This window comes from Ranitomeya imitator, chromosome 1 (assembly GCF_032444005.1).
Source record: "Ranitomeya imitator isolate aRanImi1 chromosome 1, aRanImi1.pri, whole genome shotgun sequence".
Lineage (NCBI taxonomy): Eukaryota > Metazoa > Chordata > Amphibia > Anura > Dendrobatidae > Ranitomeya > Ranitomeya imitator.
The window spans coordinates 739438879-739453052 of NC_091282.1; the positions used below are offsets into that span (position 1 = coordinate 739438879).

Consider the following 14174-nt stretch of genomic DNA (forward strand, 5'->3'; position numbering starts at 1 on the left):
ATATGGGCACATGTGGGATATACGCAGAGTCTGCCCTTCTGAAGCCATTCACTGTTTACATGTGTTTAATTTCCTCGCTTTTACAAGAAGTGGGTGTATTTGCCAATAAAAAGGCTCAGTAGAGAAGCGAGTGAGGTCATTATCCGTAGTGGTAATGTGCACATCATCATGGAGAAGGTCTGTCATTAACTCTTAGCAGATAAAAGACTCGAAGACGAAGCCTGGAGGTGCATGAGTGCCTGGGCACTGCGAAGCAAAGTGAGATCTTGTAGACAGAAGAAAATGATTGACTATGTAATGCTCATGCACAACATTTTGCTATAAATGAGTCCTAAAGATTATCTGCATTATAATCACTGGTTAAAAGTAACTCAAGATACATTACACCTCTCCTTAAAGGGCCACTGTCACCCCCTCCAGCCGTTATAAACTAAAAGAGCCACCTTGTGCAGCAGTAATGCTGCATTCTAACAAGGTGGCTCTTTTAGTTTTTGGTGCATTTATTCCCAAATTAAAGCGTTTTATTACTTCTCCAAAATACCTGTCTTTCGCCAGGGAGGCAGGTCCTCACCCCCCTGCTTGAAACGCCACACTGCCGTCACTCAAATATTCCAGGGCTCCGGGTGCCGCCCCCTCCGCCCTGTTTTTGCTTGAAATCCGGAGCCTGCGCTGTGTACTACTGTGTGGGGCAGGCGCAGTAAGCTCTGGCCGTCTGATGTCACAGCCAGGCTTGCAGACTGCGCCTGTGCGGACAGTGCGGCCACCCACCTTGGGAATCCCAGCCCCGCAGTGTGTTATGCATTATGCACAGTGCGGGGCTGGGATTCATAGGCAGGGCGTCCGCACAGTCGCAGTCTGCAAGCCTGGCTGTGACGTCAGACGGCCAGAACTCACTGCGCCTGCACCAGACAGTAGTACACAGCGCAGGCGCCGGATTTCAAGCAAAAACAGCGCGGAGGGGGCGGCGCCTGGAGCCCTGAAGATTTCAGTGACGGCAGTGTGGCGGTTCAAGCAGGGGGGTGGGGACCTGCCTCCCTGGATAAAGACAGGTACTTTGGAGAAGTAATAAAACGCTTTATTTTGGGAATACATGCACCAAAAACTAAAAGAGCCACCTTGTTAGAATGCAGCATTACTGCTGCACAAGGTGGCTCTTTTAGTTTATAACGGCTGGAGGGGGTGACAATGGCCCTTTAAAGAAGCTCTCCTTCTCCCACCAAAATGATTATCTTCTTAATATATTGCAGTGATCTTATTATATAGCACTGTGTACTTACAATTGCCCATGTTGCCTTTCTACTTAGTTAATGCTTCTCTTTTCCTTGATTAAAAACAGACTAGTTTAATCCTTCTACGGTCTATGTAGAAACAGGAGGTCAATTTCTGCATGAGTCATCATCACTGCAAAAGTCAATGGAGGGAGGGAAGCAGCTTGGTCAGGGGTTGAAGAGAAGAATGATTTCTGCAGGGACAAGAGACTTCCTGTTTCTACTTAGAGCAGAGAAAGGAGAAGAACTATCTGGGTAGAAAGGCAAAATGAGCAATTGTAAGTACACAGTGTTGTATAATATGATGATTGCGTAGTGCTTCTTTCATCTTCCAATGGACCATGACTGATCCTTGATAAATTACGACTTTTCCTAAACTTCCATAGGACCATCATAACCAGTTTAACCCTGATGTTTGCCACAATCTCATCATTTCAGGACATGTACAATAAGTGAGCAGTCAATCATCTTTTGTTGATGTCAAGAATGAAGACGTTGGCATTGAGAAGTTTTGGAAATCCTACAGTACCAAACAGATAATTATTAATCCAAGGCTACATGTGTTATGCAACACAAAGATGGCAGTGCCGCATTGCAACCTTGCAACCAATGACTGTCAATTAATTTATTACCAACTGTGACTGCAAAACAGCTCCCAAAAATCTAATCTAATCCATTTACAGGTGGCAAGGAGACTAGAGGGAGACCCAGACTCCGCTATGGAGAAGTCATGGGAGAATCCGGTTAGATTATTAGTGGCTGTTCTAAGTAACTTTGCTACTATAATTTCAGTAAGTCAACCGAACCAGCAACTCACTTGCAAAATCTCTATCATTTGGCCTGTTTTGTTAGCCGAGGTGCAGCTGAAAAATAGTTGCACAATGGCAAGTTGAGCAAATATTTTCGGGTTGTGTGTCTTGTCTGAGAAATGCAACTATATAACGTGTCGCCCTAGTCTCCTGCTGCAGCTCCCTCCAACCCACCACAGTTCCTCTCAACCCAGCTAGGATTCTACAGGGGACCAATTAACTGGTCATGTCTCCAAAATCCACCAGTTTTTGCTTGTCTTCTCCTGCATCATTACATGGATTCTGTCAGCACAGAATGACTGTACAAACTTAGCACAGGTGCTCGGTACACCCTTGGCATGGCAAACAGTTCACTGTACCTTCCCACCCACTTGTTTTCCATTTATCTCCGCCATTCTTTGACTTTATACTGCAAGAACAGTCAATCAAAATATGTGGGGGTGGAGATAGAAGGGAAGACAAGTAGGTGAGGAGGTGCACTGAGCTGTTTGGCCACACCAAGGGTGCACCGAGCACCTGTGCTTGATTTGTGCAGTAATTCTCTGCAGACAGATTCAACTTAAGCAAAGCTCAATAATCTATAGAACATTTTTACCAAACCTTTTAAAGAAATGTTGCACGACGGCTACTACCTGCCTTTGTGACCTCTTACAGGTTTTTGGTGTACCATAAGCTCGCTCAAAAAAGCTCTGGAACTGTTGCATGTGAAGCAGCTAATAAGAAGAACGGGGCTCCTGATTTGTAGGTGTGAATGTTTCCGAGCATTGCAACCTGGGTTTAGACCTTCAAAAAATCCTTTAAGCTGATGAGATTAGTACTACAATGCCAGCAGAAATCAGGATTAAGGAGATCAATATCGAAATCTTCTGTTAACCCTTTGTGGTGTAGAGCAGTGCATCTGAAACTCTTCCATGCATTGCTGCATGCTATCCCAAACATTCCAGATGTGGAACGATAGTCATTATATCCGTGCTGCAGATGATGCTACTGTGCCAGCCAAGGAGGTCTCTTAAAGGGAAGTCATTCTAGTGACAATCGGCACAGGAATAGGAAGTCACAAGAGTGCAGGAGAGTATTTTATAACTCCCTTCTTTTACCAAAAGAGGTAGGAGGTTAAAAAAATAAAAGTGATCTTGACAGGGTGCAATGTAAGTGGTATTGGGGGACTGTAGATAGATAGCACAGAAGGAAATGTCGGGATCACACTCAGTCGGAGCAGCCTTTGGAAGTGGGGAATCACCAGAAATAATACACAAGACGCGTCTTGTATAGTGTATCACTGGGAAGTCTCTGAAGCACGCCTGCCTTCAAGGTGCTATCCCTTCTTTATATAGTTGTTTCAGTAGGTTTAGTGGTTATACAAGTTTTGCATGTTTAAACAAAGAGACAAAACAGGAAAGAAAGAAAAGAAAAGAAAACAGTTTCGTGGGCGGCAGTTTCACAACAAACAGTACAAAGGCAATTCCACAGACAAGAAAAACAGGATTTCATACTATAGCTAAAATGTCCTTGAATGGACAGGTCAATATTTATCACAAATTCTTTTTTTTATTTTTGTTCATTGAGGTAATCATTTTTGTTCTGCTCTTCACAATCCCCCCTTTGACATATTCCATTCAAAACCTTGTCGATCATTTTAGTCATTCTTTTTGTGATATTACAAAAAAAAACTTTATATTCTCGCATCCATTACACAAAATTTATTTGTGCATACCGAGATACCCTTGAGTACAACCTTGAATAATACATATATAATTACAATAACCATAACTGTATGTATTAGGCTTTGCATAATCCCGGTAACCCACCCACCGATCCCTCTGAACCAATTGGCCGGGTTAAGAAAAGAAAAGGTATCTGACCACCAGCTATCCTTATTTTGGTCATTGTCTTTGTCATACTGATCCCTGAGTCGTTGTACGTCTTTTAATTTAAATCTCATACTCATAGTACTATTCGGGTCTATATAATGACAGCAGGTGGGTCCGATGATTTGACACATACCCCCTTGTGAGGCAGTTAGGTAATCCAATACCAGGGTATGTTGGTTAGTGACTATTATAAGCTGATTCTGTACAGCTATACTAGTATTTAATATGTCCAATATATCCCAAATCTGATCATCTAGATAATCCGTGGCTCTAACTAATTTATCCCACATTTGTGTTAACATAGGATAAATAAAAATGGTACTAGCAATTTTGTTGGGAATTCCCATTTGTACTATATGCGGCCTCCCCGAGGGACGTGGTGAGTTATCTGCAGCTCTTTTATACAGTGTGTGTTTGGGCACGGCTTGCATATTCACTTGTTTATTTGAAATTATGAAAGTAGCCGGGGTTAGGCGTCCTAATGTACAAGTACCCTTTATACCTACGGGAAGCCATTTATATGCTCCTTCTCCGCATATCCAAAATGTACCCTCAGGCAGATCCCACAAAGCTGAGTGCTGCAATACCAATCTGTGAGCCAAATCCACAAAACTAGATACATTCTGAAGCATACACCAAGAGGGTTTTTGTCCCAAGGGGCTACAGTACCCGGCTGCGGGATTCCCACATACATGCATTCCGTTGACATACTCATTGGATTCATTACAAACCAGGTTCCCCGGCTTACTTGTACAACTGTTTGCATCACCTTGGGGGAACAACTCAGAATGTTCCCATTTTCTATTATGTATGTATCTTTCCAATACTGTAGGTTTGAAAGCATCAGAGGAAGGGGTGGTTGTACTGAAACTGAGCTGTAGATTTTCAGTGGGGACCTGTCCTAAATCAGTTAATCCAGTCTTATTCCTAGGTACCCATTTTCCTCCCTTGAATGCTAAATATTGTAAGTTGTCTATTTTTCCTGTAAGATTGCCCTGCCACCAAGGAAATTCTACCCATCCCACAATTGGTATGGCGATTGTAGTATTCCATAGTCTAGTATTGCCAGGTTGGTTGTTGGCCAGGTTGTCTGAACAATTAGGCCAAGCGAATATTTCTTCAGCTGACACGGGAACTGCTAGAAAAGGTATACTTGTGGCTGATACTGGTGAATGGGTACAGATCCAACAATCTGCCAGGGGTTGCGTATTATTTAACAAGTCATGCACTAATTTTCTATGATGTTGTACGAATCTATTGTTCAAAGGGGCTAGAGAATTCAGTCTTTCCCATGCCTCCGTTGAGGTTAACATTATTAACATCAATATCATGAGTCTTATACTGCTTTTTTGCAATGGCTTGCATGTATCCATGATGCCTTTCCTTCAAGCTTGACTGCTGTTGGAGTTGTTAACAGGACTTGGAAAGGTCCGTCAAATCTCGGTTCCAGAGTCTTTCTGGTGTGTCTTTTCACGTAGACTTGATCACCAGGTTCCAACTTGTGGCCTCCTTCGAGATTTTCTGGATCTGGAAGGGAAGCAAAAACTTGCGAATGCACTTTAGTTAAACGTTTTTGTAATTCTTGTACATAAGCAGTTAAAGTCTCAGTATTCAACATCAGTTGTTGTGGAAAATAACAACCCAAATTTGCTGCTCTACCAAAAAGAATCTCATGTGGTGACAGCTTAGCCTTCCCCCTTGGGGTGTTTCGGATGGAATACAGGGCAAGTGGTAGACACTCGGTCCAAGGCTTTCCTGTTTCTGCCATGGCCTTCTGGATTTTTAATTTTATTGTCCCATTTAATCTTTCCACTTTACCTGAACTCTGTGGATGATATGGAGTGTGAAACTGGTTTTCTACTCCCAACATTTTCATAACATTCTGGAATATTTCCCCAGTAAAATGGGTACCCCTATCTGACTCGATCACCTCAGGCATGCCGTAACGGGGTATCAGTTCATGTGCTATTTTAATGGCAGTAGTTTTTGCTGAGGCTTTACGAACTGGATAAGCCTCTGGCCACCCTGAGAACATGTCCATACACACAAGCACATATTCGTATCCATTGTACCTAGGAAGTTGGATGTAGTCGATCTGGAGTCTTTGAAAGGGATACAGTGGTCTTACATGATGCTTGGTTGGGGTTTTAATGGCCTGACCTGGATTGTGTGCCAGGCATATAGCGCATGCAGCACACATGTTCCGAGCAAAATTACCAAAGCCTGGAGCCAACCACCTTTCTTTTACCTTGAGCGTCATACCATTTGCCGACACATGCGTGGGTAGGTGGAGGTCACTTGCCACTGCGGGGTACCAGGCTCTGGGTAAACACAACAAAGTTCCTTTTTTCCATAATCCTTGCTGATCTTCTGCCCCTTTTTTCTGCCACTGCCCTCGTTCTTCGTCGTCTACCTGTTTCTGAGCTTCCTTCAATCTTTCCTCATCATCTTCAGAGCTATCTAGTGTGTGGGCATGATGTAAGGGTTTACGTACTGCCTGTTTTGCTGCCTTATCGGCTTTATCGTTACCCCTGGCTTCCTCGGTGTCGAGTCTCACATGTGCAGCTACCTTTATCACCGCTATTTCTTTAGTTTCTTGTGCTGCCTCCAGAATCTGTCTAAAGAGGGAGGCATGTTTAACAGGTTGGCCTGAAGCAGTCATATAACCTCTGGCTCTCCATATTACGCCAAAATCTAAAATAATGCCATGTGCATATCTAGAATCAGTGTATATGTTTGCTGTCTGATCTTTGGCTATTTTTAGAGCTTCAACTAATGCCGTAAGTTCTGCTTCTTGTGCAGACTGATTAGCAGGGAGAGGTTCTGCTTTCAGCACTTCATGCTGAGTTACTACCGCATAACCTGTATGAAATTGTCCATTCATATCTGCATATCTACTGCCATCTATGAAAAGTTCAAATGTAGCATTACAGAGTGGCTTGTCACGTACATTACATAAGCCCTGAGTCTCTTGTTCCATTAATTGTACACAATCATGCATTGACTTTGATGGGTCAAAGGAGTTGGAGAGTGCAGTTTCAAAGGAGTTGGAGAGTGCAGTTTCCTCAGGTATGGTACCCCCCTCAGACTCTAAAGGGAGCAAAGATGCGAGATTAAGAGTCTGAATCCTGGCAAAGGAAATGTTGGGCGGCAGTAGTAGGGAACATTGGAGACGGAGGTGTCTGGCCATTGAAATATGTTTAGGTTGGACCTGGTTAAGAATGCCATGTACATCATGAGTGGTCTGAACTAGAAGTGGGTGATCAAGAACAATCTCAGAAGCTTTATCTAATAACAGTGAAATTGCGGCTACTACTCTTACACAAGAAGGCGCGGCTCTAGCTACAGGGTCCAGATGAGCTGATATGTATGCCACAGGTCTCTGTTTGTTTCCATGTTTTTGTGTGAGCACCCCTGTAGCATGTGAGGATATCTCAGCTGCCATCAATTGAAAAGGTTTAGTGTAGTCTGGGAGTCCCAAAGCCGGAGCTGATACCAGTGCTGTTTTCAAAGAGGAAAATGACTGTTTAGCCTCTTCACTGAGTGAATATGGTGTGTTGGCAATACAGTCATATAAAGGCTGCATGAGTTGACTTGCATGTATGATCCACTGTCTACAGTGTGAAACAATACCTAGGAAAGCACGCAGCTTTTTGTGATTCCTGGGTTCAAGCATGTTACGTATGGCTTCCGTACGTTGAGGTGTGAGGTGTCTGATGCCCTGTGATATGCAGTGACCTAAAAACACGACTGTTTGTTGACAAGCCTGGAGTTTCTGTCTATTTACTTTACAGCCTTCTTGCGCTAGGAAAATTAAGAAATTAACAGTTGAGGTAACTGCCGTCTGCTCATCAGGGCAACAAATAAGTAAGTCATCTACATACTGTAGAATGACTACTCCTGGTTCTGGGATGAAATTTTTTAGCACGGTCTGCATTGCTTCAGAGTACAAAGTTGGTGAGTGTACCATACCTTGTGGCAATCTTGTCCATGCTAATTGTTTACCCTTGAATGTAAAGGCAAACAAATGCCAACAGTTCTTATGTAGTGGCACAGAAAAAAATGCGTTTGATAAGTCAATTACCGTAAAATATGCAGCAGTGCTGGGAATTTGAGACAGTAAGGTATGAGGATTCGGTACCACAGGGGTGACCGGTGCCAAAACCTTATTGATTTCCCGTAAGTCGTGCACCATGCGATATTTCACCATAGTTTCTTTGGAGGACACTTTCTTTTTAACAGGATATAAGGGTGTATTGGCGGGTGACCTGATTTCTACCAAAACACCTTGTAACACATAATCCTGAATTTGTTGAGAAATCGCCTGTTCTTGCTGGGCGCTGATGGGGTATTGCCTAAGCTGAGGTAATATGGTTCCCGGGGCAGTTTCTAACAGTATAGGAGCTACTGATAAAAATCCTACATCAGTGTCTCCTTTTGCCCATAGGCTGTCAGGAACCCGAGACAAGTCAATTTTTGCTTGTTGAGTGTAAATTTCGGGAAAATCCTCCATTGCCCGTATTCTAACATATGGTTCCAGAGTTTCTGCATCTTCAGGGATGGTCAGCATAACTGTGCCATCTTCTCTAAAATGGATGTTTGCATGCATTTTACTTAAGACATCAGTACCCAACAAGCAGGTAGGTGCACCTTTAGCAAATAAAAATTTTGATACAAAAGTTTTAGGGCCAAAGCTCACATTTAAAGGTTTTGTAAAGGGCAACGCCTGAATTTTACCATCATACCCTTCTGCATATGTAACCTTTGAGGATATTTTGTCAGGATATGGTAAAAAGTCCTGATTTAAAATGGAGGATGTTGCTCCCATATCTATCAGAAAAGGTACATTTTTACCCTCAACTTCAACTTGTATTATTGGTCTTCTAGAAGGAAGAGAGACCTGCATAACTTTCAGTCATTCTGAGCTGTCTGTTTGATCAGGCACTGGGTTATTTATCCTATTTTTGGGTACAAAGGTTCCTGAATCTATATCTGTTTTTCTCTTCCTACATTCACTTTGGAAATGTCCTGGCTTCTTACAGTAATGACAAGTAAACTTTTGATTAGCAGAGCCAGTATTAGCCTGTGCAATTCTTACTGGCTTAGAATTTTCTCTTAAGTCCATTTCTATCCCTACAGCTTTCTGTCTAGCCAGGTGTGGGTCTTCCAAGGTTCTCCAATCAGGGGTTGCCGCCTTAAGCTTTTCCTTCACTTTTGGAGACAATCCATCTATAAAGGTTTTTGTAACTAACCTCATCATTCCTGGAGCGGTTAGATCCATGCCTTCATCTCTGAAATTATTTTCTACACTTAGATAATATTCGTCTACTGATTGTCCAGATTTCTGAGCCACCACTCCCGTTGTTCCTCTCTGCCTCTGTCTCTCCCTCATGAAAACCATTAAGTGATCTACAAATTGTGTACCTGATTCTATCGTTTGTAAGGCACCATCTCCTGCTTGGGGCCTATGTACCTGTAGATTTGCTAATAGCTCCTGGAAGAGTCCAGGAGTCATTTTCATTCTACATAATTCTTCTCCATCTGCCCAAACTCCAGCGTGAGTCTGCATAATTTGCTGTATATATTGTGCAAATCTAACTGGACACTGGGTGGGATCTGGTGCGTTATGCAAGAGAGACATGCCTTCAGCGGGGGACCAAGGGAAATATTGTCGAGTTTGGTGATATCTAGTTCCCATTACTCCGTCAGCACCAGGTTCCCTAAAGGGTCTTGGTACTACCCTAACAGGGGCAAGTACAGCGCCATGTCTAGGTGTACCACAGGCTAGGCAATCCTTTCTCCAGTCTGGATTTTGTTGTCCACAGTGCGGACATACCCATCCTCCTGGTCCGGCTAAACTTTGAGGTGGTGTTTGGAGAAAAGATGGGGCATGTGGGTTAAGGTATGGGGGTGGGGTATTTTTAGATTCCACATTTTGTTTTTCTCCACAGCCTGTGGGTCTAATACACCACTTTTTACTCTGTTGATTATATGTCCATCCCTCATTTTCTGCTACCCTAGAGACATCAATCAATGCTTGGATCTGATCTATCCATTTCTTGTCTCTGATTATGCCTTTTTTCCTTTCCTGAATTCCTTCCCATAGTTTTCTACTAAAAGCTTCTGCCCTAGTAACTCCAAACTTACTAAAAATCTTTTTCAGCCCCTTAGTGGCATCTTCACCACTTCTCTCCTTTATGATAGTATAGATATCTAATTCTTCTGGTTCCGACTTTGTTTGCTTATTCCCCATTTTCTTATCCTGAGCTTTCTTGCCCTAGGTGGCGTTTGGGTATGAGAATACCTCGTTACCTTCTTCCTAAGGAGCTAGGATGTCTTTTTCTTGCCCTAGGTGGCGTTTGGGTATGAGAATACCTCGTTACCTTCTTCCTAAGGAGCTAGGATGTCTTTTTCTTGCCCTAGGTGGCGTTTGGGTATGAGAATACCTCGTTACCTTCTTCCTAAGGAGCTAGGATGTTTAAACTGTGTTGATGTAAGAAAATCCTGATTCCTACACCTATAGCAAACAACACAAATGCAACCAGACAGAAAAAGAAAAAGAACATACAACGTATCTTGTCCCAGGCTAATTTATCTGTCCTGGGCTTATACTATCACATACAACGTATTCTTGTCCCAGGCTAATTTATCTGTCCTGGGCTCATACTATCATACACTTATCCGTCACCAGGTTTTTGTCAAAGACAGGATCAGAGATTGAACATAGGCGCGGAGGTCTCCCCGAAAGGACGCAACCACGTTGCCCAGTGGGACAGTCACTTCTTCTGTTTCAACCCCCTGGGCGGCTTATAGGGCTATTCCCAACTTCCACACACCTTCTATTCACATTCACTCTCATTCAATGCCGTACTCCGTGAGGTGATCAATTCCTAAATAGTTCAAGAACCCGAGCTATAGGTATCCTCCTCTACTAGAACTACCCGCTAAAGAACACGACACAGAAAATCTTACGGACAGTGCAGGGCAGATATAAGAGATCTAACAGTGTCTCTTACCTGGCCAGGTTTTTGTTCATCTGCCGTCCATTATCCCAGATTCTCTTTTCGTTCGTATTCTGCCGGTGTTCTTGAAGGAATACACAGACCTCGGGTCCCTGTTCGGGCGCCAGGAAATGTCGGGATCACACTCAGTCGGAGCAGCCTTTGGAAGTGGGGAATCACCAGAAATAATACACAAGACACGTCTTGTATAGTGTATCACTGGGAAGTCTCTGAAGCACACCTGCCTTCAAGGTGCTATCCCTTCTTTATATAGTTGTTTCAGTAGGTTTAGTGGTTATACAAGTTTTGCATGTTTAAACAAAGAGACAAAACAGGAAAGAAAGAAAAGAAAAGAAAACAGTTTCGTGGGCGGCAGTTTCACAACAAACAGTACAAAGGCAATTCCACAGACAAGAAAAACAGGATTTCATACTATAGCTAAAATGTCCTTGAATGGACAGGTCAATATTTATCACAAATTCTTTTTTTTATTTTTGTTCATTGAGGTAATCATTTTTGTTCTGCTCTTCACAGCACCATAGTTGACTCTTAGGCACTATGATGGCATTTTGGCTAGCTCTGTGATTATCAAGTCTAAATTTTGTGTGGCACCGCACAGTTCCCATCATGCTCACATGTCCATCTTCTTGACTGGTCTAGATATCACCATAGTTTGTCTGATGAGACCTAGAACAAGTAAATTTTTTTTTGATTCCCTGGTCTAGAATATCTCATAGACCAAGTGTTGGTGTCAATAATAAGACCCCTACTCATACTACTGAATATCCACCTTTGTCAGAAATTTTTCATTGGCTATCCTTTATAGTCCCGATCTCCTGTAGTGAAAGTCCAAGAACTACTTCATGTAACGATCATTTAGGTGTCTTAGACCTGGTCATACTGTTTTTTTTTTTTTTTTAGAGAGGGGCAAGTTTACTTTAAGGCTACCATCATCTTTTACTTTGGGCTTAGTGAGGAGGGGCTGAGTGTTCAGGCTTAAAAGTGGCTAGTTCAGGAAGTAAGCCCCCTTCCTGCCAAATGCTTCTCCCAACCTCCTCCCTCCTCCCTTTTTTCCTAATTTGATTGTTCTGTGAGATTAGTTTTCTTCTATGTTTTGACTGTCACAGCAGGTGAGATAGTCCTTACCAGAAGTGTCCAGACTACCACATGCACATCCCTCTTATAATGTGGTAACGCATTTCGGTCACAGAATTTTATTTTAATAGGATCTAAATAATGTTAAAATAAGGGCTCATTGAGAAGACAGGTTTTTTTTTGCATACAAGAAAAGAAATTTCTTCATCAAGGTACTGATTCATTTTTCATCCATTATTTTTGCTCCATGTGTCCATTTTTTACCCTTCGTGTTACATACATTTTTCCAAAGTTATCTAATCCATTAAACAAGAAAACAACAGATAGCACTCAAATAATATATGGCTGCCATCCAAATGCTGTCCGTTTCATTGATTAGAATGGGATAGTTTGTTCCACGATGGATGTGTGAACAGCCCCAAAACCTATAATAAGTACATATTCCATCCATGAAAAACCCGTACATGAAAAAGGAATGCCTGAATAACCTTTTCCAAATAGATCTCAATTACTTTGTTACTCATTTGTACCAGAATTTCTTTGGGTCGCGGCATGATGTCTACCTTTTGAGGAACTTTTTGTTCACTTCACTTTGTCAGGCAGGTCCTGTTAAAGGAATTTCTTGATTGAGAGCAGGTGTGGCAGTAATCAGGCCTGCATGTGGCAAGGGAATTTGAACTCTGCTTTCCAAAGATGAGATAATCCACAGTTAATTTATGTTTTAATGGGGAGGCACAATCAATTTTTTACTCAGGTCCCTGTAGGTTTGGATTTCTTTTTCCCTTTAATAATATAAACCTTCATTTAAAAACTGCATTTTGTGATTACTTGTGTTATCTTTGTCTAATAGTTAAATTTGTTTGCTGATCTGAAACATTTAAGTGTGACAAACATGCAAACGAATAGGAAATCAGGAAGGGGGCAAACTCTTTTTCACACAACTGTACATCTGCCAGAGCCAGTTGATGACATGAGTCATGCGTTCATCATCCTAAGGAACCATAGCAGAAGAACCCAAAAAATAACCAAAAACTAAGAACTAGTGTCTACAGTATAGTAACCATGGAATTACATTTTGTAGCTTTGACTTTCAAAATGAGACTTGTACAATTGTCGGCACTGTCTCTTTTATTTGCTTTAGTTTTATACCTGAACCTGAGACTATTTATCTAGACATTGACAAGAGCCAAAGGGCAGAAAGGGTGGAGATTTCTGCTGTTCTTCATGCTGATAACTCACCTTTTTTCTTTTTGCTTTTCATTTAGTTTTGCAGTGAGTGTGAAGCTTAGCGTCTTGTCTCCACACCTATGAGGTCTACAGCAACATGTCATCGGACAGTGGATCCTCATTGTCTGCAGCTGAGGATCAGCTCCCAATAGACCAGCGATATCATGTTCTACAAGGTAACTTCCATAGTTCTATGTTTTATGTCAAAAAGTTTACCTAAAGCTTTGAGCAAATTTATAGTTAGAGTTGAGGACGGACATATCATTTGTGCAACTTGTGTGTTCGTACATTGGCCCAAGAGGAAAGGGGGTCACTACCACCTACAAAGCAGGTGGAATTGTGTATTATGATGAGCTATTGGGCTGCAAAGGGCTCATATAATATTGACTGTGTCAGCCTGTGGCTAGAGTCCATATCTTGGCTACATTATGGTATACATGAAGCCCAGATTGGATCTAAGGATGAGAAGAGCTATGGAGTAGAGATGGGGCCAATCAATTCTCAGGATCTGGTCCAGTGGCCAGGTTAGTAATGTGGCTGCCGGACAAGAGACCAGCAACCCGCCTTCTACCTCCTGGCATCTGCAGCTCTTCTTTTGATCAGCCAGCATGGCGTGACTTCACATGTGCCTCACTCCGAAAAGTTGATGCCTGGAATGCCGTTAGGTAGGAGGTGGTTCCCTGGGCTCCCGTACGACGGTCACCGATTATTGTCATGGCTGCTGAACCTGGCCTGCAAATCAAGTGCACCATCTCTAGTATGGAGCTATACTTTCCTTTCTTCCTGGTCACATCCAATGGGTGTTAGCACCTGGCTGTCAAAAACACATGGGGCTACTGAAAAGGTCCAGTTACCAGGTCTAGCTATATAGTCGCCGTGGTTCATTTGTTTAACCCAGATATG

At 42.5% G+C, this 14174-nt stretch overlaps 1 protein-coding gene across 4 annotated transcripts in view; it reads left to right on the forward strand.

The window, feature by feature from the left end:
* The window catches only part of SYNE2 (spectrin repeat containing nuclear envelope protein 2), a 395759-nt gene that overhangs the window by 24971 nt on the left and 356614 nt on the right, over positions 1-14174 (forward strand). For all 4 annotated transcript variants that reach the window (XM_069733882.1, XM_069733900.1, XM_069733891.1 and 1 more), the window contains exon 2: positions 13310-13447. In XM_069733882.1, the coding sequence (XP_069589983.1) occupies positions 13369-13447 (79 nt within the window). In that variant the 5' untranslated portion in view covers positions 13310-13368. The remainder of the gene's footprint in view (positions 1-13309; positions 13448-14174) is intronic.